The sequence below is a fragment of the Symsagittifera roscoffensis genome, chromosome 3 (genome assembly GCF_963678635.1).
Source record: "Symsagittifera roscoffensis chromosome 3, txSymRosc1.1, whole genome shotgun sequence".
NCBI classification, from domain to species: domain Eukaryota; kingdom Metazoa; phylum Xenacoelomorpha; order Acoela; family Convolutidae; genus Symsagittifera; species Symsagittifera roscoffensis.
This window is the reverse complement of record NC_087064.1, coordinates 53253304-53278765: the sequence shown is the minus strand read 5'-3', so window position 1 is coordinate 53278765 and position 25462 is coordinate 53253304. Positions and strand designations below refer to the sequence as shown.

General features: G+C 39.7%; 1 protein-coding gene and 1 non-coding gene across 3 annotated transcripts in view; one reads left to right on the top strand and one right to left on the bottom strand.

Annotated features, from left to right (window-relative positions):
• Positions 1–24308, bottom strand: part of LOC134841630 (sodium- and chloride-dependent GABA transporter 2-like) — a 59142-nt gene extending 34834 nt beyond the window's left edge. Inside the window, exons 1-5 of one of the 2 annotated variants that reach the window (XM_063857660.1) lie at positions 23142–24308; positions 22613–22860; positions 22218–22305; positions 21780–21911; positions 21183–21399 (exon numbers count right to left, since the gene is read on the bottom strand). In XM_063857660.1, coding sequence (XP_063713730.1) covers positions 21183–21399; positions 21780–21911; positions 22218–22305; positions 22613–22860; positions 23142–23199 — 743 coding nt within the window. In that variant the 5' untranslated portion in view covers positions 23200–24308. Of the gene's footprint in view, positions 1–21182; positions 21400–21779; positions 21912–22217; positions 22306–22500; positions 22533–22612; positions 22861–23141 lie in introns of those variants that run through there. The other variant, XM_063857661.1, reaches the window with a different exon arrangement.
• Positions 20437–20508, top strand: Trnaa-cgc (transfer RNA alanine (anticodon CGC)). Its single transcript has one exon. It is a non-coding gene; the product is annotated as a tRNA-Ala (tRNA).
• Positions 24309–25462: the final 1154 nt, after the last annotated feature.

Below are 25462 nucleotides of genomic sequence, written 5' to 3'. Positions count from 1 at the left end.
CAGGAGCAATATTCGCGATTCGATATACGACGTATTTCTCGAGGAGAGCATCAAATATTCGAAAAAAGAAGTATCGAGACCTCAATGAGAAAATTTCCCGCCTTAAAAACTCATACTTAGATGGAACTTTGTCTTTGAAAAACTATTGGGAAGGTGTTTCTAATAACTGTAGAAATTTTCGTAATTAAATTTAGCATAAACCGTCTTTTTAAATTTTCGGCTTGAAGTCCCTTCGGCTTGAAGTCCCGTCGGCTTGTTGTCCTAGACCCTCTAATATTTGCAGTAATTTTCTTAATTAAATTTCGCATAAACCGTCTTTTTAAATTTTCGTCTTAAAGTCACGCCGGCTTGAAGTCACACCACACCGGCTTGAAGTGCCTCCAGCTTGAAATCCTCTCGGCTTGTTGTCCTAGACCCCAAAGCCGCATGCATCCAATAGAGGGCTTCTTTGTCAACCGTGATCGGACTACGAAAAATCACTCGGTTTTGGCTCAGAATATTTATTGTAGCGCTTTTTCCACGTAACTTAAGATTCTGAAACTTTGCATACCTACTCATTGGTACCCCATAAGTTACCAGAACGTGGAAATATGAATCTTTACTGTCTGGGCACAGGAAATTTTGGCTCTTTTCTAGTCCCCCCTAAAATTCAAATTTAAAAAGCTTATTTAACATTATCATGATCCAATGAAATTTGGCGTGGTGAACAAATCGACAACTGTGAACTGATTTTTTCTTCATACTTTACAGCGTAATATCACGCATTTAGCCGTAATAACACGTAAAACATACATAAAACTCGGTTTTCTGAAAAGGGGGAACTGGAAAAGTGCCTAAATTTTGAGTTTTTGATAGCACGAAATCGTACCACAGAGGACTTCGAATGTTCTGTTACATCGACTGCCGGGTTCTCGACACAGTTTTACTAACAGAACTAATTCTTCCCTCCGATTTGAAGCTCGAATGGCGACCAGATTCAAGCTGGAGGGGGACGCTTGTGCGAAGTCATAACTGGGCTACTTTAAAGGTAAAATGGTAAGACTCCACTAGAAAACAACAGATGTGCGACCTCTTAATGTCTCAATTTTCATTGGCAAAGAAGTTTATTGGAAGGAAGACGAAACGCGGGATGAGATTATCAGTATTGAAGGTTTGCGAGCTCTCAATATTGCAAATGACCCAGAATGCTCAAACGAATGCTACTGAGGGTAAAAATGAAAGTGCTGCGGTGGGAAACTATTAGACTGAAGCCCAGAACGATGCCATAGAACAACAAGAAAGACTTCGCTTGAGGGATTCAGCTCGAACACGAAGACCCAGTATTAGTTCTTGTGAGTCAAAATCTGATGAAGTTGATGATGTGAGTAGCTTAGATACTGAACTGAGCTCTGATGAGGACGACGAAGATACCTGCCGCTGCGGCAAGTAGGAAATAACTCTACAAGGAGTTGGAGAGTGCTTAGAGGAGAAAGGCTACCTGAGTGTCAGTTTATTGAACACTATCATGGGGTGTTCGGAGTGAAATCTCCTCTTCAGTAGTTTGAGCAGTACTTTACTGACGAGTTCATCAATGAGATATGTTACAAAGCTGTTCATTATCGTGTGGCAAAGCATCCAAGTTCAACTTTTACGGTTTCTGCTGCTGAAATGCCGACATATCTTGCTGTCGTTCTTTATATGAACCTGGTGAAACTTGGCGGTGTTCGAAGGTACTGGTGCTCGAGTACCCGAATAAACCTGATAACAGATGCCATTACCAGTGACAAGTTCGAGGCTATTACAAAAAGCCTGCATTTTGAAGATGAGACACCGTTGCCAACTGCTAGTACTAAGAAGTTTGAAAGAGTATTTGATCAGTTCAATGATGTGGCTGCTACACTATATTTAGAAGAAAACTGGAGCGTGGATGAACAAATTATTGCGTACGAAGGTCGCAAATCGTCTCTCAGACAGTATAACCCCCGCAAACGAAAAAGTGGGTTTGGAAAGTGTTTGTACTTTCAGGTCGACTACGGATAATCCATAAATTTGAGTTTTTTGGTGGAAATATCCAGACACCTTCGGATGATGGAAATGTCAATAAACCTGGACAAGTAGTACTAGTACTACGCCTCGCCGAACTTATTCCATCGGAAAGAAGTTTCAAGCTTTTCTTCGACAACTGGTTCAACTCACCAGATTTCAGATGGCACTCGCACTACGACAGATCTGGTCTATAGGCACTCCGATGGTAAACCGCGCACCTGGGCTGAAGTTTGACTACAGCGGGAACCGTCTTTTTAAATTTTCGGCTTGAAGTCCCTTCGGCTTGAAGTCCCGTCGGCTTGTTGTCCTAGACCCTCTAATATTTGCAGTAATTTTCTGAATTAAATTTCGCATAAACCGTCTTTTTAAATTTTCGTCTTGAAGTCACGGCGGCTTGAAGTCCCTTCGGCTTGAAATCCCCTCGGCTTGTTGTCCTAGACCCCAAAGCCTCATGCATCCAATAGAGGGCTTCTTTGTCAACCGTGATCGGACTACGAACAATCACTCGGTTTTGGCTCAGAATATTTATTGTAGCACTTTTTCCACGTAACTTAAGATTCTGAAACTTTGCATACCTACTCATTGGTACCCCATAAGTTACCAGAACGTGGAAATATGAATCTTTACTGTCTGCGCACAGGAAATTTTGGCTCTTTTCTAGTCCCCCCTTTCAAATTCAATATTAAAAAGCTTATTTAACATTATCATGATCCAATGAAATTTGGCGTGGTGAACAAATCGACAACTGTGAACTGATTTTCTCTTCATACTTTACAGCGTAATATCACGCATTTAGCCGTAATAACACGTTAAACATACATAAAACTCGGTATTCTGAAAAGGGGGGAACTGGAAAAGAGCCTAAATTTTGAGTTTTTGATAGCACGAAATCGTACCACAGAGGACTTCGAATGTTCTGTTACATCGACTGCCGGGTTATCGACACAATTTTACTAACAGAACTAATTCTTCCCTCCGATTTGAAGCTCGAATGGCGACCAGATTCAAGCTGGAGGGGGACGCTTGTGCGAAGTCATAACTGGGCTACTTTAAAGGTAAAATGGTAAGACTCCACTAGAAATACAGTCGAAATAACAGATGTGCGACCTCTTAATGTCTCAATTTTCATTGGCAAAGAAGTTTATTGGAAGGAAGACGAAACGCGGGATGAGATAGATTATCAGTATTGAAGGTTTGCGAGCTCTCAATATTGCAAATGACCCAGAAAGCTCAAACGAATGCTACTGAGGGTAAAAATGAAAGTGCTGCGGTGGGAAATTATTAGACTGAAGCCCAGAACGATGCCATAGAACAACAAGAAAGACTTCGCTTGAGGGATTCAGCTCGAACACGAAGACCCAGTATTAGTTCTTGTGAGTCAAAATCTGATGAAGTTGATGATGTGAGTAGCTTAGATACTGAACTGAGCTCTGATGAGGACGACGAAGATACCTGCAGCTGCGGCAAGTAGGAAATAACTCTACAACAAGGAGTCGGAGAGTGCTTAGAGGAGAAAGGCTACCTGAGTGTCAGTTTATTGAACACTATCATGGGTAATCACGGATAATCCATAAATTTGAGTTTTTTGGTGGAAATGTTCAGACACCTTCGGATGATGGAAATGTCAATAAACCTGGACAAGTAGTACTAGTACTACGCCTCGCCGAACTTATTCCATCGGAAAGAAGTTTCAAGCTTTTCTTCGACAACTGGTTCAACTCACCAGATTTCAGATGGCACTCGCACTGCGACAGATCTGGTCTATAGGCACTCCGATGGTAAACCGCGCACCTGGGCTGAAGTTTGACTACAGCGGGAAACCTGTTAGAGGTTCGTATATTACTAAGACGATGAAGATACAAGAAATACAGCTGTTTGCAACCCAACGTTTTGACAACAAACCGGTGACTGTTTTGAGTACATTCTGCGCTGGGGAACCAGAAATTACTCTGCGTAGGTACGACCGGGTGTCAAAAACTCACTTAGCTGCTCAAGCACCTCAGTCTATATCATTGTACAATAAACACATGGGATATGTTGATGAAATCAATTCATATTTGGATCGTTTTCGCGTCACGACACATTTTCAGACAAGGGCACATCTGAAGATTTTCTTGAATTTTGTGAAGATTATTGCAAAGAACTGTTGGGACCAGTACAGTCGAGATGCAGAGCGGAAAGGCGAGGGGAAAAAGAAACTATGTCGTTGTATTTTTTCAAGAGTCTGTTGGCTGAGTCTTTGTGCGAAACAAAGGCATCTCGACCGGGTAGGCGCGCGAGCCTTGATGAAGTCCCGGTGAAAAGGCCTCGACCAGAAGCAGATTAAAAAATTTTAATTTTGGTCATGTCGGCCAACAAAATTTATCTGCTTGAAATTTCAATTGAAATGCAGAACCATGTTAATTGAATTTGAGTGGGTATTCAAACATTTCGCCCCTCACACGTTTCGCCCCCTCGTAGAATTACTGGCACATTTCATCCCACACACATTTCGCCCCCCAAATTGTATATTAAGAAAGCGGCGGTTAATTAACTGTGTATAAGTTAAGGGCGAAATGTGCGAGGACGAAAAATGTGTGAGGGGCGAAATGCACCACTACAATTAAGAGGGGCAAAATGTGTGTGGGGCGAAACGTGTGACATTCAGTTGAGTGTTGTTAAAAAATTAGGATAAAACTGTCTGTTGGTTAGAAATGATTAAACTTAAACTAAGACTAGTTTAAGACGGGGTTGGTTAAGATTCCTACAATTTAGTTGTAGGCTTTTATCTAAGACTAAATTAAAAAACTATGGTATCTAAGCTAAGTTAAGAGATGATAAAAAGATTGAATTAGTTTCACAGGATTAGTTGCATATCAAAAATTGACAATGAACAAACTCCAAGTCTGCCAAAAGCCGTTGCGGTTTTGGCAGGTATTTTTAAATTAGCATGGTAAAAGGTCATAACTAAATATAACTCAGAGGTTATAGAGTCGACATAAAATATCACATTTGACATTCCCCGCGAAAATTTAACTATAACATATACTTTCGCCACACGAAAGGAATGTTCAGAAACAGAGATGGATAAGCGGGTATGCTGGTCAGGAAAAGCCCCACAATAGGGCCCGAAGGGCGAGAAGATAGCACCACAATGGATTGCTCGTATTTTTATCCCGTGGTAGCACCCGATGGGTGAGATAAAGATTTAGCAGTAAAAAATTGTATTGTTAAATGACTCAAGTTAAAATTTAAAGTGGTTCAGAAATAATCCAATCGTAGCGTATCAGGCCAACACTAGGGGTAACTTTTCAACTCTAAAATGCGTTATAATGTTAAGCAAGGTTGCATTAGCAAAAAAAAAATACTAAGATTAAGGAGTTGTTGAATGAGATACTTCTGAAAGTTTGAGTTTTAATGACAAGGTTACTAATCTTCAATACATCTAAACTGCGTCCCGATTTGCGGCTCTATTGATCGTGCATCTCCTTAGTTCATCAAGCGTCATTGGCCGTCCTAAGAGTTCTATCGCCGAATTTATATAAGGGGTGTTTAGCCAGTCCGGATCGAGTACGATTGGTGAAGATGTTGGTTCAGTTGCTTCGGAGGGTAGGCCCGATGGGTGGAATTGGGTAGTACGATTCTCAGGACTGAATTTAACCTTCTTGCGTGGTGTACTTTGTTTGGATGTTACGGTGGACTTTGTACCGCTCGGATGCTAAAAACTTTCCTCCAATAAATAAACTGTTGTCGGATGCGATGATGAGGGTGGTGTCGAGGTTTTTAAATCTACCGCGTCAATTTGGTGGCTCTCCATTTCGATAGAGGTTGCTTCTATCGTTGGGTAAGCTGAGGAAGTGTGAATTCGATTAGGTGTTGGTTCGTCTAGATTCTCGTCTGATATGTCTACTACGCTGGTAAACACTCTCTCACCCAGCATCGTTGGGGGTTTGTCTAGCTTGCATGGGTCTAGTGTTATGTCGTGCATAAATATCGAGAAGTTTCTTGGAGGGCAGTGATTTCACCGGTGATGAAGCTTTTCTCTTAGCTGTGCCGGACAATTTAGCTTTTGTCTTGTCAGGGGCAGAGTCTAGTTGCTGTTCCTCCGTTTCTGCCGTGATAACCAGCTCCGCACTATTTTCAGTGTGTTCCATTCTAGTATTTTCCGGAGAAATCGGTACTTCTTGGTTTATTTTCTCAGCTTCTTCATGACTGTCCGGGAAGATTAGCTGCGGGGTTATATGTGGGTCTGTACTATTGTCGCCTGAATCAAGATCAATCAGCGGAATCTCAGCCATTTCTACTTTCTGTTCGGTCTGATTCGTGATTTCGGCTTTAGGATTTGCTCGGTCTAGTGATGAATGTTCTATTGGCTTTTCTGGATCGTATAAAGTTATAGTCTTTAGCTCTTTTAACGAAATTAGATCGCTGGCATTGTCGTCTGATACGTATTCTGTTGGGTAGTTCTTCGCTCCGAAATCATTTTCGCAAATTCTACGATGGTCGGGTTTGCCCGACGGGCTTGACTCGTGGTCGCTTTCGAGGCCTATGGGGAATCTTAGTCTTTTCCGCTGTTCTTCCTCCCCACTATGGAGTGTCTCTCTGGAGCTATTCATCGCCGCGTTCCGCCTCGCTATATCTAGTTCTTCGAATTTCGACTGACGGTTCCTTTTCTTTTGGGTCGCTCTTGAACTTTTAAAGCCGACATTTCTTTGAGGTTTCGCAGTCTTCCTCAGTCCCTTTGTTGCGTAAAATTTGACTAGTTGGTCTCTTTTTCTTGGGCTATGTTTCTTCTGAGCAGGTTGTCTTTTGATAGCTAAATCAGATTTACGTATTATTTTTTTCCTTTTTTTAAGGTAACTGTGTGGTCTGACTCCCTTACTATTTCATCCAGAGTTCTCTACAGAATGGTTCACTCTTCAATCTATCCTGAACTTTTCTATAAATAGTGGTCTTACCCGGCGGGTTGTTCAGCACTGAATTTTTTATGCCCAAAGCATCTCGTTTTTGTGCACGTGTGAGCACTTTTACTGGGGAGCCAGCGCTGGTTGGGACGTATCTCACTGCATTCGAGATATCATCAGGAGATGATGAGTTTTTGTCCAGATCTCCGTCTTCAATATCATCGGGGGCGTCCCAGTCGTGTCTTCTTTCTCGACTCATGAGTTTTCGGCCCTTATCTGTGCATAACAAGGTTTTGTTCCAATCAAGTTTATTTGAGGAAGGTGACTTGACTAAACTATGCCAGATAGTATTTGGGGATCTACCAAAGTGTGCTTCGAAGGGGGAGCAGTTAAGCGACTGTTGAGTTACCGTTCTTAGACATTTTATTATCTTCAGTAATGCGGATTTTAGTGACGGTTTTGGGTGTTCTTGTGCCATAACTAAGAGCCTTTCCTTTATAGTTCTAACTAAACGTTCGACCAATCCCGTAGCTCTATGGTCACCCACTGGGCTAAAAATAACCTTTATGTTATGTTCGCAGCAAAATTCTCTAACTTCTTTGGAGATAAAACCAGATCCCTGATCCGTTCTGATAGTTCTAGGTATCCCATGAAGATCTATGTATTTGCTAAGAAAGCTTATGATAGATTTTGCCGATGTGCTGGATGTTATTTGAGCCGAAAGGAATTTCGAAAATCTGTCCACGTATACCAATATGTATTTTGTTGTTCCCCTATATTAGTGGCAACGGACCGGCAAAATCTAATTCCATTTCTCTGTTTGGTTCTTCGACCGTTGGGAGTTTTCCGAGGTTATTATGGTTTGAAAGAGGTTTCAAATTTTTACCTGCTTTAACACATTCGATACAGTTTTCACCGTGGACTTGAATCTCGCGATAAATTTTTGGCCACCAGATGTATTGGGTTGCCAGACTTTTCATTGCGAACTGGCCTGGATGAGCTTCATGTAATCGGTGAAGCATTGTCGATCTCAAGCATGCCGGGATAACTAATCGGTTGTCCAAATAAAGACATCCTCCGCTGACGTGTAAATTATTAATGTAAGATTTGTAGTAATTTCCCAAATGTAGAATATCTTGTTTACGGTCTTCTTCAATTGCTTTAATTATTTTTTTCAATACCAGATCTTGTTTTGATAATAAAGACATAAATTTTGAACCGAACATCTCCGGCCAAGAGAATGGAAATATGTTAATTTTGACTGTTTTCTTTTTACTTGGTGATCTTCCTGAGGGGTTATCCGGTGGGTTGCTAGTAGCTGGTGTTAAAGTATTCATGTTATCAGTGTTTGAGGGTTCAATTTGTTCATTAAGTTCGAGTTGTTCGGCCATATCCTTCAGTGTTTTATAGTTTGTAGAGAAATCGATGGGTCACCGTCTTCCGTACGTGAATGTAAATTTTGGCACAGTGAAATTTTTAGAATAGTTGACTATAGCTTGGAAAGTTTCAGCGGCGTTCACAATTCGTTTCTCGCGTTCTATTTATTGACTGGTCATATGATTTGTCGACTGGCCAATCGTGTTGCAGTGTATGGCGTCATGTGCTAATATATGTTGTGAAAACTTATTTCTTATTTGCGGCCACGAATTTCTCGGCATCAAGTGATCGAAACCTAGAACGGTACTAATTTGGTTTACCGAAGCGATAAAAAAATTTTCGTCGTCGAGTGAAACTGGTGCGGGTTCACCCGATGGGTGTCGGGATAGATAATCAACAAATCCCATATCTTTACCCGGTAAATGTTCGACAGTAAAGCCGAATGGTAGTAACTTGTCCGCCCAACGTGATTGAGCCGTTTTAGTGTATTTGTCGTCTTTCAGTGCTCCTATTAAGGCTTGAAGTCTCTTAGGATTGAGAGTGGTTTGCCCAATAGATAGTTTTTAAAATGATCTAATGCCCACACTAGACCCAGCAATTCAAGTTCATTGGTGCTGTATTTTAGTTCAGCTATGTTCAAAAATCTGCTTGCGAACGCTACAGTTTTCCAATTCCCCCGATGGTCTTGTTCAATGGACGCGCCCAGTCCTGAATGTGAGGCATCGCATTTCACTCGGGTATTCAGTTTTACATCGAAATGATGATTCGTTACCGTGTTACAAATTTCGTTCTAATTTTTTCAAACGCCTCAACGTGCACCGTAGACCACTTGAATGGTTTATTTTTCTGCATGAGATCTCTAAACAGTGCTGATAAGGACACCAAATTTGGTATGAACTTGTTGAATTGGTTAATCGATCCCATTAATGATCTCATATCTTTGATACAATTTGGTTCTTTCAGATTTCTGATTGCGTCAGATTTATGTATTAATGGTGTCGTCCCTTTTGCGTCGATTTTAAATCCCAACCATTCTATATTATGGGTCAAAAATGTGCACTTTTCCCATTTTATGGCCAATCCTTCCTCGTCTAGTGTTTTTAAAACGTTGATGACTAGTTTTTTGTGTTCGTCCTCGCTAGCCACGGTAGCAATTAAGATGTCGTCGAGGTAACAATGGGTATTTGGTAATTTTTCCGTCAAACGGTCCATTATTCGTTGAAATTCATTAGGCATATCGCCCAGCCTATAAAATCCGGTTTTAAAACGGTAGGAGCCTGTTACTTCTCCCCCACGATGTTGAAATTACATTGGTTACTTGCCTTTTTTGAAAGCGGTATTTGGCTATATGCGTACTTTAGATCAATCGATGAGAACCAAATGTTTTTTCGTCGTGGCCGCTAATCGTAACTGCTACGTTATCAATTAATTCAAATAGATTCGGCATTTGATATCTATTGCGAAATATCTGTTTGTTCAATAGTTTCGAGTTTAATGCTAATTTAATTGATCCGTCCCTTTTGGCTGTAATTACGATAGGGGAGATGAAACAATCTTCAGAGAACCCAGACAATTTTCGATGTGCCCGTCTCTTAGTAGTTGGTCGATACATAGTTTAACTTGAGGGAGAAGATGGATCAGAATGCGTTTCCCCTTCACCTGTATCGGCTTTATTGGTTCGTTAAAATAAGTGTTAACTATGAAATTTTTTGGTTTACCGGTTCTTTTTATGAGGTCTGAAAGTTGTTTTGAAATGTATGTTTTAAACTCACTTTGTGATGGTGTCTCTTGGTTTTGGTCTGGTTTTCTGTCCGATGCAAATCTTATTTGATTGACGTCTATCCCGATGGGCGATCCTTTCTGAGTTCTCCGTAGCTCTGACCCGTTGGGTGCAGGTTGTTTCTGGAGTACTACTATTCCCAGATTCGGTAATATGTCGTTTCCGAGGAGATTTCTTTCTGCTCCTTCGGTAATGAAAAGTTTCTGGTCGCTAGCGTCCCAGCCCTTCGATCGAATTCTCACACGAACTCTTCCAATAATGTTGATTGTGTTCCCGAAGCCTTGGTACGCTTTCTTCGTTATTTCGTCCACGGGTTCTAACTTTAAAAATCTATCTCGTATCTTCAGTTCATGGAGTAGGTCTTTTTTCATGAATGAGACTGGGCTTGGTGAGTCAATCTGGATTTCGGTACAGTAAGGGTTGAAATTTCCTTCAACGTCTTTTTTAGTTCTAGGCCTTCGTGGTTAAATACAGTTCTTACTCCACGTTCTATCTTATCTTCCACTGCATTTATTTGGGTTTCCGTGTCTACCGCTAGAACTAGAAAATCATCTAAGTTGACTTCAAATTCGGGATTTTCCTGCGGGTTAACCTGGGTATTTTCGTTTTCCTGGGGTAATTGGTTTTGTTCGACTATGTTTGTTTGCGTTCTTGCTGAACTCCTGCAATGTTTTGCAAAGTGGCCTTTACGTCCGCACGTATTGCAATTTCTATCCCTGGCCGGGCATTTAGTTTAGTGTCCTTTCTTGAACTGCTGACCACAGTTGCGGCACTTATTGTTTTCGACGATATTTAGGGTCGGTGCATTCTTTATGTATTGTGGTCTCTGTACCGCATTATAGGTAGAAAATTTTAGGTACTTTTGATGAATTTTGGTACCTTTTTCATTAACTAGTACGTAAGATAGTACGTTTTTTGGAGTCAAGTATTCGATACATAGTTTCTTTTGAATCTCAACGTTTCGCATATTTGTAATGAAAATATCTCTGACTAATTCTGACTCGAGTTCCCCCAGTTTACAATTTTTTGACGACTCGAATAGTGTTTCGTGAGATTTCTCTAAAGACTCGTTTTCTTTCTGTCTTCGGCCAAAGAATTTAAAACTTTCGTATGTTAGGTTTGTAGTGACCGTAAAAGTAGTTTTGAGTGATTCCCAGAATTCGGCAAAGTTAATGTCCAATATTCTTTTCCCAGGATTTTTAATTGAAAAGCATTTCTGTCCTTCTTTTCCGAGTGCCAGGTATAATTGTGATTTTAATTTCTTGTCAATATCTCCGATTTGAAGTCCGTTGAATTTAGCTTTCACTTCTGCCCTTCTCCTTCTCATTTCTTCGTTGTAATTTAGTATAGCTATTCGGTGGTGTTCTTCTTTTTCGGCCCGACGGGCTTGATCATCGGACGGGTCCGCTGGTTCTGTCATGTGGTATGCTAGTTCGGTTCTTACCGGTGGGTTGATTACATCTTCGATGTCCACGGAATCTTTCGCGATGATTGTTAGTTGGAACTTTTCCGACCACCTTTCCCAGTCGTGTTGGTTTTCACTCGATGTGTTGTTCCAAACAAAACTCTAGTCCTCGTAGGTTCGACTCGTTTGACTGCGCCATGTTAAAAAATTAGGATAAAACTGTCTGTTGGTTAGAAATGATTAAACTTAAACTAAGACTAGTTTAAGACGGGGTTGGTTAAGATTCCTACAATTTAGTTGTAGGCTTTTATCTAAGACTAAATAAAAGACTAAGGTATCTAAGCTAAGTTAAGAGATGATAAAAAGGTTGAATTAGTTTCACAGGATTAGTTGCATATCAAAAATTGACAATGAACAAACTCCAAGTCTGCCAAAAACCGTTGCGGTTTTGGCAAGTATTTTTAAATTAGCATGGTAAAAGGTCATAACTAAATATAACTCAGAGGTTATAGAGTCGACATAAAATATCACATTTGACAAGTGTATAAATTGCGAATCAGATTCAACCTTATTAATTTAATTGGGTCTTATTCACTAAACGGGGCCCAAAACACGTATTTCTACATCTTGATTAGGTCAATAGGTGGTTCTATCTGTTTGGTTCATTAGCCAATCAAATGCAAACAACATGGTCCGGGATTTCAATTAAAATTTAAAGCAGATAAAATTTTTGGCCGAAATGGCCAAAGCGATAAACATTTTTTGCGTTGAAACCATTTTACTGAACCTTTTTCGTTTGGGTGAAATTTCACAAAAAACATAATATTAATTTTATTATTTGATTAAGATTCAGATTCTCACTAAGTTCGCCTAAATTTTTTTCTGCTAGAACGGTTGATTGACATACCTGACCATGTTGCTTGAACTTGATTGGCTAGTATTAGCCAATCAAATTCTGTCGCATTAGTCTTAGCTAAAAGATATAACGATTTTAATTTTTATGCCGTTTTGATTTTATGCCGTTTTGCAGATTTTAATTTTATGCCGTTTTGTGCATAAGATAAGACCCATTTAAGTTTAAGAAAGCTGAAGAAATACTGATTTTGGACCGCTTAGTGCATAAGACCCAAAGCTGCAAATTTTGCAGAAAATTTGGCAAAAATTTATAGAGATTATAATCCAATATAATGATTGTGGTACCGTGTAGTACTGTTGCCACAGTAACCTTGGATAAAGTGTTATTAATATTCTGTCATGTATTGTTAGTATGATTCACGGCCATCCATGCAGGCCAAACGTAACAGTCATTTTGGACGGTTGCGATCGTAGAAGACACATGAACGTGATCTCTAACAAAACTAAGCAAATCCAAAAGACAGAATTAAATGTTTTTAACTATTCTCTTTTGCTCTTACCTACTCGTAGCATAGCAATATCACATGGCGCAGTCAGCAGGATTTCTGTCCCAGGACAATAGAACAGATACGGGGATCCCTGTATTTTGGACGACCGCGAATTCCGACCCTCCTTGGAATTTCAAGATATGGCTAGACCAATTTCTTTTGGCAGTTACAGTAAAGGAGAGCGTGAATCCGGAACTATTGTTAGAAAAACCGAAAGAAGTTCTATTGGAACCGTTACCAAGACCAGAGACTCCACGAGAACATGAAAACGCTCAGGCGATTACAGAAAGGGAAGCTCGATACCCACTAGCCCGGGATAAGACTCTTCTGGAAAATGAAGAAAGAAAAACTAGAGGACCAAAGGTTGGACACAACGTATATTACAACGAGGTACAGAAAAGAGTAGCCTCTAGATTATTCCTGGCGTTGGGGACAGAAGGAAAGAAGAAATTTGTACAAAAGAACCCGCATGTAGAAGTTTCAAAGTTAGAATTCAGGCAGATGGTAGAGTTGGCTAAGACTTCATTTGATAAATCACAGAGTGTTATGTATGAACTCTACAAGCTGTTTAATCGTTCACAGGAAACAGGGGAATCACTCGAGGCATTTCATGCCGCATTAACTGCTCAAGCAGCCAGAGCAGAATTAGGGACACTGGAGGACGAACTAGTGCGTGATCTATTCATATCGAAAATGAAAAATGTGGTATTACAAGATACACTAACGTTCGAAACATTTTCACCAGAGGAAGTATTGAAAAGGGCGTTAAAATTTGAACAAAGTAAACAGACAACTCAGGCATTACAGAAAATTAATGCAGCGACTGCAAGTACAGCTCAGGTAAATGGAACAATGAAGATAAAACAAGAACCAATTATGAGTATTGGAAATAAAAATGCTTACGGAAGGAGACAACCGAACAACATGTACAAGAAGAAATCATCAGACAGAAGAGAGGGTAAAACTTTACAGGCACGAAAACGTGTACTCGATGTGGTCGACTATTTGGGGAAGGACATTTGAAGAAATGTCCGGCCATGGGCAAAACATGTAAAAATTGTTCTAAGCCAAATCATTTTGCAAAAAAGTGTAAGTCACAGCAAGTAAATGAGATTGCGGAAAAATCATCCAGCTCAGATGAAGAGTGCAATTTAATTCAGTCAATTGACTCGTGTGAGGAGTTCGAAATTATGGCTATTGAATCAGAATTGTCTTCGATGGAAGAAATAGATGAGTATATAAAACAGCAATCAAATAGAAACCGAGATATCAAGAAGAGTAGCATGGACATACAGAAGGTTGATATTCGCAGAAATACCCGATCGAAACAAATAAGGTCATTAAAAGCTTTGGTGAGAATAGATCATCAACTCATAAACATGACTACTGATACGGGCAGTCCTGTATCATTTTTGAACTGGGCGACTGCCAAGCAAATTCTGGAGTCTTCAAAAAATACGAGGTTCATTCCACGGGAAAATCTCAACTTGACTACAAAATTTGTAGACTATAACAAACAGCCGATTAAAATATTGGGTGCAATCACCACGACCATCCGTTCAGCAGGGTGGGAGGTGGTGGGAGCATCGTTCTTAATCACAGAACGACGCACGCGATGTATTTTGGGGCTGGATTTACAGAGCAAAGTCGGGATACGAGACGGGCAAAGACGAGATTTGACGTGTTACTGTGCGAACAGTCAGAAGGTTGGAAAAACAAATTCTATAGTAAATTTAAAAACCTTTTTGATCGTCAAGGGTGTTCGAAAAATCACGTTGTCAGCACAAAGCTCAAATACCCACTTTGTCCATTACAAGAAAAAAGGAGACGCATCCCAATACACATACAAGGGAAAGTGTAATAGGAAATGGAAAAACTGTTAAAAGAGGGGCATATAAAACGTCTAGACAAATGTACTAGTGATTGTTTTATAGCACCTATTGTAATAACAGTAAAAAAAGATGACTCCATAAAATTGGCCTTAGATGCCAAACCCATAAATAGACAGTTGTTCAAAAATAAATATCAAATGCCGAATGTGGATGAATTATTGGATGGGGTCAGCCAAATAATCACAGCAAATGAAAGCGGTACACTGTATTTCTCAGTATTAGATTTGAAGTATGCCTACAGTCAACTTAAACTGACTGCAGAGACAGCTAAACAATGCAATTTTAACATCATAGGTGGGCAAGCTACTGGAACATACAGATTTTTGACCGGATTCTACGGTCTGGCAGATATGCCAGCGGAGTTTCAAAAAGCTATGGACAGAACATTGAACCATGCGGAAAATACATTCTGTTTTCTTGACGACATACTCATTGTGTCTAAAGGAAGTGAACAGGAACATGAAAAAATTTATCATGAATGTGCTGGAAAAGTTAGAAAAAGAAAACTTAGCACTAAAACTGTCGAAATGTGAATTCTTTCAACAGGAGGTGAATTGGTTGGGACATAAGTTATCGTTGGAGGGTATTTCTCCAAAGATAACAAAAACGGAAGCAACTTTGAAGCTTAGTCCGCCAACTTCACTGAAACAACTCAGATCATTTCTGGGTAGTATAAATCACCGGGCCAAATTCATTCCAAACGCAGCTACTTTAACTGAAAAGTTGAGACCTCTGCTGCGAGTAGAAAATGAAAAAAAAACTCAAAAGTGTGAAAGTTCACGTAAAAAAATTTGAATGGAAAGAAGAACATTCGGAGATAATCGAATCGATAAAAACAGCGGTTGCGAAAATAACAAAAATTCATTATTACGACCCTAAGTTACTTAATAGGGTAAAATGTGACGCCAGCCATAGTGGGCTGGGGGCATCGTTGGAACAACAAAACTGGGAGGGGGATGGATACCGATTGCATTCGCTTCCAGATATTTAAACACACAAGAAAAAAAATACTCCACAAATGAACTAGAACTGCTAGCAGTAGTATGGTCTGTTGACCGATTTAAACATTATTTGTTAGGAAAAGAATTCGTGATAGCCACAGATCATAAAGCACTGGTTTCTGCCTTGGATGAAAATAAGTCAAACAAAACCTACCAATCTAGGCTGACTAGATGGGTAGACAGATTACTACCCTATCAATTTAAGGTTATGCATTTACCAGGGAAAGATATGGGTATAGTAGATTACCTATCTAGAAACCCGAACGGTGAACCATGGCCGGAGTCAGTATTGGATGAAAAATTTGTAGTCACATCGATTGAAAGTTTTCATAAAGCTCTCGACTGTTTAAACAGTCGACTGAGTGATCACGATAGGCTCGACCGGAACGAAAACGTTCTAGAATATTATAGAATTGATCAAAATGTATCAAATCAGAACACGTCATCTACCCGTTGCTTTGGCAACCAAAACGTTCCAAAACGGACAAAGCACGACCGGAACGAAAGAAATGAAGATTCACGTTCGTTTCAACGAGAAAAGTTTGAAAACTCAAAAATCAGTTTATCTCAAAATCGTCAGCAAATACAGTCGGTCGAATCAGTTAAAAAAATCGGAAAGTTATCAAATCGCGAATCAGAAAATATGCCTTCAGGCGAAACAGCAAAGAGAGGAAAAGAAAAAAAGATGGTCAGAATTCAGGATCGGAATAACACAGACACATTAAGGGAGGAAATAACAGAAACGACGTTCCAAAGAACCAGAATGATACAAAGGACCCCAAACAAATCAAAATCAGAGAATTCGGACTTTGAACAAATACCACAAGCGAATTAGAACATGATGAACAGACAAATCGGAACAGACACGGGAAATAGTGGTCAGTCAATATCAACTGCTACAACAGCCCAACCAATGTTAGTTTCATTTTATGAACTAATAGGATCGGAGAAGAATGAGAAACCCCGATCAACGATGGAATTAGAAGCCAATTCGGTGATGCAAAGCCCGAAACCACCGGGACAAACCCAATCAGGAGATGAAACTGAGATTGGACAAATCGTTGAGAACCGGACTACAGTTCAGGAACTGAGACTTGTATGGTCACACCGCAAAAGAAAACGAGAGGTGGACATAAGTCGCGGAAAAGCAATTACCAACTGTCGGAGCAGTTAAAGGAAACAAATGGCCCACTGTCACTCGAAAAATTATTCGACAAAAGTCTACTGGCGGAACTAGTATCAGAGGATACTTGGATGGATCGGCTCAGTCGAGTGGTGGAACGGAACGATAGACACGGATTCGAGCTAATGGGTCCATACACCAATCCTCTGTGGCACCAGATGTCGGTAGTAGATGACTGCCTACTGGTGGACAATCGTTTAGCCGTAACTGAGAAGCTGAGACAAGCGGTGCTTCGACGACTTCATCAAGGACATCCTGGCCAAGAAGCGATGTTGGAGGTTTCCAATTACTTATGGTGGCCACACATGCACAAAGACATAGTCAATATGGCCGAAGAGTGTAGAAGTTGCACTCGTTATGGTAAGAATGCTAATTATATAATCCCAAAAAATTCGGCCAAACCACTTCCACTGTTGACACAGCCTGGTCAAGAATTACAATTAGACTATGCGGATCCACTTGAAGACCATAAGGGAAAGAAGATATATTTGTTAGTTGCTATTGATAGATACTCAAAATTTCCGTCAGTCAAAGTTACGAAATCTCCAGGGGAAAGTCAACAATAAAATTTCTACGTACCTACATTGACACACATGGAATACCAGAATCGATTAAAACGGATCAGTTTTCCGGGTTTACAGGAAAATCAATGAAAAAATTTTGCACTGAAAATAAAATTATTCAAAAAATCTGTCCAGTCGGTGATCATCGAGGATGTGGACTAGTCGAACGAACGATACAAACTATTAAACGAAGATTGGGAGTAATGCTACTCGAAGAAAAAGTACAATCTATGAAATTGTGCTTGAGCACAATAATTAGGGACCTAAGATGGAATAAACAGAAAACAATAAAGTTGTCCCCGTTTGAAGCGCACTTTGGTCGATTACCTAAAACTGAGTTTAAAATTGTAAGGGATAAATTTCTGAAGGAATCTGATCGTTTAGATAACGAACATTTGGAGAGATCGGCGTTAACAGCATCGCAGTCGAAGAGACGCATCGATCAATCCAGGGACAATGTAAAAATTATACGAAAAGGACAGAATAGCCGGCCAAAGAAAGAGCTAGGGCAAAGGAACTAAAGCAGCTACTAGAGACCAATGCGAGATGGAATGTCACCAGACGGGATATCTCAGTTAGCGAGCTACGACGAATTGTAGATGAAACGAGCACGATAAATCCCGAACTGAGAAAGGAACTCCTATACTCATGGCGAAAAGGATTTATCGAAGACAAGCAGACTACATCGGATGATAGCTGGTCAGGAAGCTTCCTCCGAAAACATGAGCAAAGAAAGAGTGGAAAGGCCCTAACAATACCGCTGAAAGTGGCAGAGACACCGTCAACAATATAAACGGCTGCTGGTGCAGTATATCGAAAGAGCGATATAGCGAGATCAAAACTTCATACACACCCCAAAGCACAGAGCTCGGAGAAAAAGAGGAGCCCAACGGGGGAAGAACCTAGGAGCAAACAACAGAAGACAGTATCACATCATGAAGACGTAGACAGTGAGTCGGCTGAAGAACATGGTGCGAAAGACCAGGGGCCAACCGATCAGGAAATAGAAGACAATCGACTAATGGACAAGTTTCAAAACTCGCCAAACGTAGTTACGTCAAAAGAAACAAAGATGGGCGGGGGCCTAAATCTAGGAGGAAAAGGGTTAAGCCAAATAGGGCAGGACCACTCGTCCAAAGTGCAAAATCTGCAAAAAACCAAGACGCAAGAGCCACGTAAAACGAAAACTGTTAAAACAGCAAAAAAATCTAAGAAGCGGGATACGAGCAATGAAGCCGTCTACATGGAGTCGTCTGCACCGAAAGAAGCTCCATGAGTAAAAGGATCACGCGGCAAACTAGTGAAAAGGAAATTGTGGACACATTCCAGAATAACAATATGACAACAAAAGAATGGGAAGAAATCACAAACCAGGTTTTGACCCGAGGGGTACAAAACGAAGCAGAAAAACTACTGACTCAACAAGCGTAATCAGTTGACAATAGCCCGACAGTATTTGCGGACGAGTCGGACAAAGAAAAGGATACAACGACAGTCAGACGAAGCAGTCGACAAACAAAGAACCAGGGACCAAAGAGATACGGCAGACCGGTATCACACTCAGTAAAGTTGATTAGTTGTGAAGACGATGTAACAGAGCTAAATTTGGCAGCACTGGAGGCCTACAGATTGAGACTGGCAAAGTTAAACATCAATAACAAAGAAACAACATTGGAGAACAACACGTTTGACTTACTAGAGAGACATTTGTTCAAAAGGAAATTCGGAGCTACATCGTTGGATGAGTCGGGATCGTGGAACGCTGCAAGAAACAAAGCGGAAGTGATGAAGAAAACAAACAAGGAAAACTAAGCTAAAATGAAAGCAATTTAGTAAACTGAGACTTATATACTATTTATAAAATTTTATAAGGTATTATATAAAATTTTGTTGTCCTCAGGGGAATGTGGTACCGTGTAGTACTGTTGCCACAGTAACCTTGGATAAAGTGTTATTAATTTTCTGTTATGTATTGTTAAGTATTATTCAAGGCCATCCATGCAGGCCAAACGTAACAGTCATTTGGACGGTTGCGATCGTAGAAGACACATGAACGTGATCTCTAACAAAACTAAGCGGCTCTTTTTCCTTCCCCCCCCCACCTGCAAATTTTTCAATTTGAAATTAATGTTCACTTTGTTCGATTGTCGTGAAAATTGATATGCGGACTGATTAGGCTATAACAAACATATTTGGTTTTCATAATTAACCTTGTAAAACCACTCGTTAGACTATAAAATTCATGTTTGTGTGAGGTGGGGGGGGGGGGGGGCGGGCTAAGGAAAAAGAGCCAACTAAGCAAATCCAAAAGACAGAATTAAATGTTTTTAATTATTCTTTTGCTCTTACCTACTCGTAGCATAGCAATATCACAATGATAATGGCTTTTAAATGGATTTTAACCATTTTTTTTGTAAATAAAAATTGATTATAATCGATCCCAAATTGTAATTATAATCGTTTATAATGCCAACATTTTTGACCACGAAAATCGATTAAAATCGATTAATATCCATGGAACCTCACGGCGGGCACAAAAGTTGGCATGAAGACTAAATATTGGCCATGACAAACACATTTGGTCTTCATAGTTAAAACCTTGTAACTACTCATTACACCATAAAGATAATGCTCGTGAGGTTGGGGGGAGAGGGAAAAGCAAAAGAGCCTCAGTCACTACACTATGATTTGAGTATTATCAAATTTGTCTTCTTAAGCGGTTGTCTACTTACTGGCGGCCGCACAGCAGTAAGCTTTTGGGACTACGCCAAAATGAAATTACATGCCGTGAAGCTAAGCAGTGGAAATGCATGGTTATTTTTACTGGTTACTTATACAGTATAATATAGAAAATAGTATAATGAGATAAATAAGAAGACTATTCAGTCTAGTTGTTACAGGACCAACTAATCCGTTCAAGCAAGGGGGATGTAGCTCAGTGGTAGAGCGTCCGCTTCGCATGCGGAAGGTCTGGGGTTCGATCCCCCACATCTCCAACTTTATTTTATACAAAACTCCTAATTTTGAATAAAGATTTTTTTGGCAAAGTCAGTTCCAGGAGTCATTTGTACCAATATTATTCATTTAGATTTCTGATTGGTCGAATTGTGAGGCAACAAAGACAAAGATGACATTAATTTACTACTGTTCAAACAGAAGAAAACTAAACAGCATAATAGTGACCGCCGCAGCCGCCCCAACGTGTTGCGAGCTTGCCAACAGAGGGTAGGACTCGCATAACGAAAATTAGAGCCGGTTAGAGCGCAGCGCCCACCGGCGACCTTAAACCAAGCTTAGTCTTTGGCCAATTGAATATTTTTGGAACTAATGCGATTGATTTTTTATTTTGGTACAAATGGGACTGATTTATCATTTTGGTATTAGTGAATACCCACTATTTTTTATACTTCCTCTAAATATTATTTCTAATTTTTTTTTTAATTTTTAAAATCCTTCCTCGCGTTTTTTTTTACTACCTCACTCAACCCTTAATATAAATTGTAATGAGAAAGGCGTTCGTTCATGCATGCGTGCGATTTATTCATTGCTTAGTTGTTCGGCACCTTCAAACGTCATTTCGAGAAAGCGCGCCAAAGACGCCACCACCTAGGGCAATTTTCAGACGGCGTTGACCACTTGGCGGGAAGTGTATGTTGATGCGAATACTCACTTCCAATACTCATCCACACTGAGTGTGATATTGGGGGAGAAACTGTTTCTGATCTGCTGCACTGTGTGGCACTTGTCTGAGTTCCAGGAGTTGCCACAGGTGGAGAAGGGAAGGGGGTCTTTGAAGGACTCCAGCATGTAGAACAGGATCCAGGCCAGAATGACCACGTAGTAGATGTTCAGGTACAGCAGAGCGAACATGGTGGAGATACCAACTCCTGCAAGCAAACAAAAATGATCTTAAATATCAGAGAGAAGAGATTTTTCATTTGGCGAGTGATCAAATGAGAGTTCTCAAATTGACGATAAAAATTAACCACAATGATCACACAATGCCTTGCGAGACCCAAATTGACGAGAAAAATTAACTGTTAGGCGTAAACCTAAAGTTTTTGTAAAGGCGCCTTTGGCGTCATTGCATTCCAATTTTAGCGCCAATTAAAACCTCTCCAAAAACGGAAAGCTGGATGTTTCTCAAAATATTGCCAGCGGCGCAGAACATTATGTGCGAAAACAGGATATTTCTAGTATTCTTGGAGCACAACATAATTTCTGACAAAAAAGACAATGAATGTAGCGCGGGGATGTGTGCACGTACCTTTGAATATTGGCACGATGTTCCAGCACTTGAGGACCCCCTGCTGTGTGAACTGGCCGAGGGAGGATTCGAGGAAGAAGAGGGGGGCCCCACAGGTGAACATGAACAGCAAGTAGGGCACGAAGAACGCACCTGCATGTACAGAAACAATAATCTATGCTCTAACGAAGATTTTCCGCGAGATTCTGCCATTAGTTTCTTTTTTTTTGTGCTGCGTAAACGCATTCTGAGATTCCGGTTTACATTTAATGATTCATTAATTTGCGCCTCATTAGCCTATTTAAAAAAAAAAATTTGTGTCGCAAACTATGCAAAATCAAGTAATCGTTTGCATGCGATTCTCGCTAAAGTAATCCATTGTTATTGAGTCACTCATTGAAAAAAAATTTTTTCAGCTATTTTATTCGGAATGATAATTAATGAGTAGTTTGAAGCGACCTCCTCCGTTTTTGAAGCAGAGGTAGGGGAATCTCCAGAGGTTGCCCAGTCCCACTGCGAAGCCCATAAGCGACAACACATAGTCCACCTGCAACAGGGAATAGTGCGAATACTACTGTTTCCATTTTCAGATGACACAGTAATATTAGAGCAATTATGCATTTTTGTTCACATGAATTTTCAACGCATTTTTCGAGGTTACATTCAGGTTTTCAAACAGGCCAAATTTGGCGTCTGGCGATCAGCCAAAGCAATCTTTTGTCAGTCAGTTCTCTAGCTCTACCTGTCTAGACTCTCTTAGCTGATGTACGTGTCCTACAAAATATCAACTTTGCATGAAGGAAGTTTTCTTTTGTGGCTTGCTTTCTTTTCCGTTTGTTTTCTTTTCTGCTCACCTGGCTGGGCCATTTGTGTCTGCGATTGCCCACTCCGTCCACCACTACTCCTCCCCCTCCCGGCTGCAACTGCATCTGATGTTCCTGCTGCTCCTTTTGTTGTTGCTGTTCCGGCTGATGAATGGCAGAGGCTGTTGTCGCTGTCTCTGGAGAGGAGGGCAAGGGCGTGGCAGAGGGGGAGTGGGGATGGTGGGCGGACCCTGCAAAACAGCAATTTTGAGGAGGAACTTCCTTCTCGGCAGCTGTATCTGAAATAGAGCACTTTTTGATCAAAAAATTTCAGAAATAAAAATAGGTTCCAACATAAATTGAAACAAATCTGGTAGAGTTGCGACAATTTGGATAGTAATTGCGAGGCGAAGAGCTGAAACTTTTTTCCAGAATTGTAAAATAATAAACGGAATTCATATTTTTAACAGCTATTAGATGGAGATTAGGACACAAAAGACCTCAAATGAACAAAAAATGCCCATTTCCCGGGATTTATTAAAAGGATAATTTTCTCAACGTAGTGATGCACAAAATGTACCTTCATTTTCGCATTTGACCCCTTGGTGACCTTCTGCTGGTGACGAAATCTGACTCATATTTAAAATCAACAAATCAATTTTGATACCCGAATACAAACGAACAACCAGTATTTTATAATAATTTTATAATAATAATTTTATTTTCAGGCCATAATCAAAAATTGTACTAAATTGTCCGTTTAGAAACGAGGATGACAGTCTAGTAAAATTTAAGGATAAAATCAGCTAAATTGGTGGAAATAAAAGCAGACTTCTAATTAAAACACGCTTCGAAAATGCTGTCCAATATAATTGACAGTAAAGTGCTGGAGTAGATAATGGAAACGAGCTCGGCAAATATACTAATAGAAAAACTTCTTTTTGAAAATGAACTAAGTTCAGAAACTCATCTAACCAAAAATAAGAAAAGGAAAAGATTGAGTGTTTTGCTCTAAATATATATTTTTTGCCTGTTTGCTTCTAGTCTTTATTCGAAACACGATAATAAGCAAACTAACCCAATGCTATATTTTGATCAAACCATAACAAAAAATGATCAAAAAGAATTCAATATTTCTCCAGAGGCTTTTTGAGAGACATAGGTGGGGTGAATGTAATTCATCAAAGAAAATTGAAATTCTGCATAAAATAACGAATATTAACACAAAAAATTTCACTATATAATAGACTACCAGTAACATTAAACATCAAACTCAACACATCGAATTGAAGATACTTATTGCTAAGAAAGTCCCAAAGTATTAACCATTTGGGTTTGAATGTCTAATATAACATTGCGTTCTCAGTAACAGCCTTATTTTTTATTGCTTAAGGACAGTCCATAGGTAGTTCATTATTAATATTTAAGATGCTTCCCAAATTGGGATCCAATTTAATATAACTCAAGGTGTGATGGTCCACTAAGCATGATAATTAGTTGGGTACACAGAGCTTCGGGACTGCAGAGATTTTTTGACGTCTTAACTCACCCATTTCACGTCAGCGGGATTTGAACAAAAGGAAGGTAAAAGTCACGCAAGAACAAAGACAGCCCATACGGTATTAAACTGGAACTCTCAATATTAAATTCTCAACTAAATTAAATTCTCAAAATTCTACAAGTAAGACAACACTATTGATCTCCAAGAAATGTAAAATTTTTATATGCCAGTTTGAGCAGTGCCACGCAGAGACATCTGACTATGTAAGTTCCGGTGGTTTATTTGATGACATATACAGGACACCTGCAACGGTCCAGCTATATGGCAGAATCTTCCGGAATTTCGGATAGTTTATGATTCCTTATATGGCATGCAAGCCATTGACTCATAAGGCGTGTCTTACCATCTGAATACTCCGCAACTGGGTAATGTTGCCTAACGCTTAAGCAACTAGTACAGATCATGTTGGACCTCAAATCACTGACCTTTTTGACTGAAAGGAGAAGACTTGAGCCAACTAACCACTAACACTTTGAGCCGATAAATTTTCTACGATTAATTCTCACACCAAATGTTTCAAGTACAAATTTCGATGCAACTGAATTTTAAGGATCAATTGCGCTTTCATTTATATAAATTTCGACAGGTCAATGCAAAGTTTTAGCTAAAGCGATGTTGAAATACATATTCCATTAATTTTAAGCGTGATCGCACCAAAAATATTTCTTTCTAGCCATCTTGATTAACGTGGTTAACGTTTTAAGCAAAAACTAGCGAGCCAGTCTCCATTAATCTATCACCTTGCAAAAAACGTATATTTTCTATAGTGTGAATCGGTTTGCAAAAATTTAAGTTTTTCGCCACCAGCTATTCTTTCAGTCCATGTAACTTTGAAATCTTTCAAACTATTGCAACTTGAACCAATTCAAAAAACTTTTCATGCTTTTAATCGCTTAGTAAAAAGTAGGTTTTCCAAACAAAAAAGTGTTTTTCAAGCAAGCCATTTCAAGTGATGAAACTTTGAAATCCTTATAGCTTTGTCATACCGTAAATCGATTCGCAAAAAGCTCAAAACTTCGTAGCAAGCCATTTAAGCCTTGAAACTTAGCGTCATTTGATTGGCAAAATAGCAAGTCGAGCGGATTCTTGAATTTTAAAGGCTAATTCAATGCGTGACTCGCTTCTCAAAATCTATGAAAACTTACTCAGCAAGCCATTCGAACTATGGCATTTAAAGAAATGTTCCTGTTAATTCATACGTTGAATCGATTCACAAAGCTAGTGTTTCTAAGAAAGCTTTCAAGCAATGAAACTTGTCAAACATTTTATAAAGCAAATCGGTTCAAGAAAGGTAACTTTTTCAGGTAAACTATTGAGCAATAAAACATTAGAACTGTTCG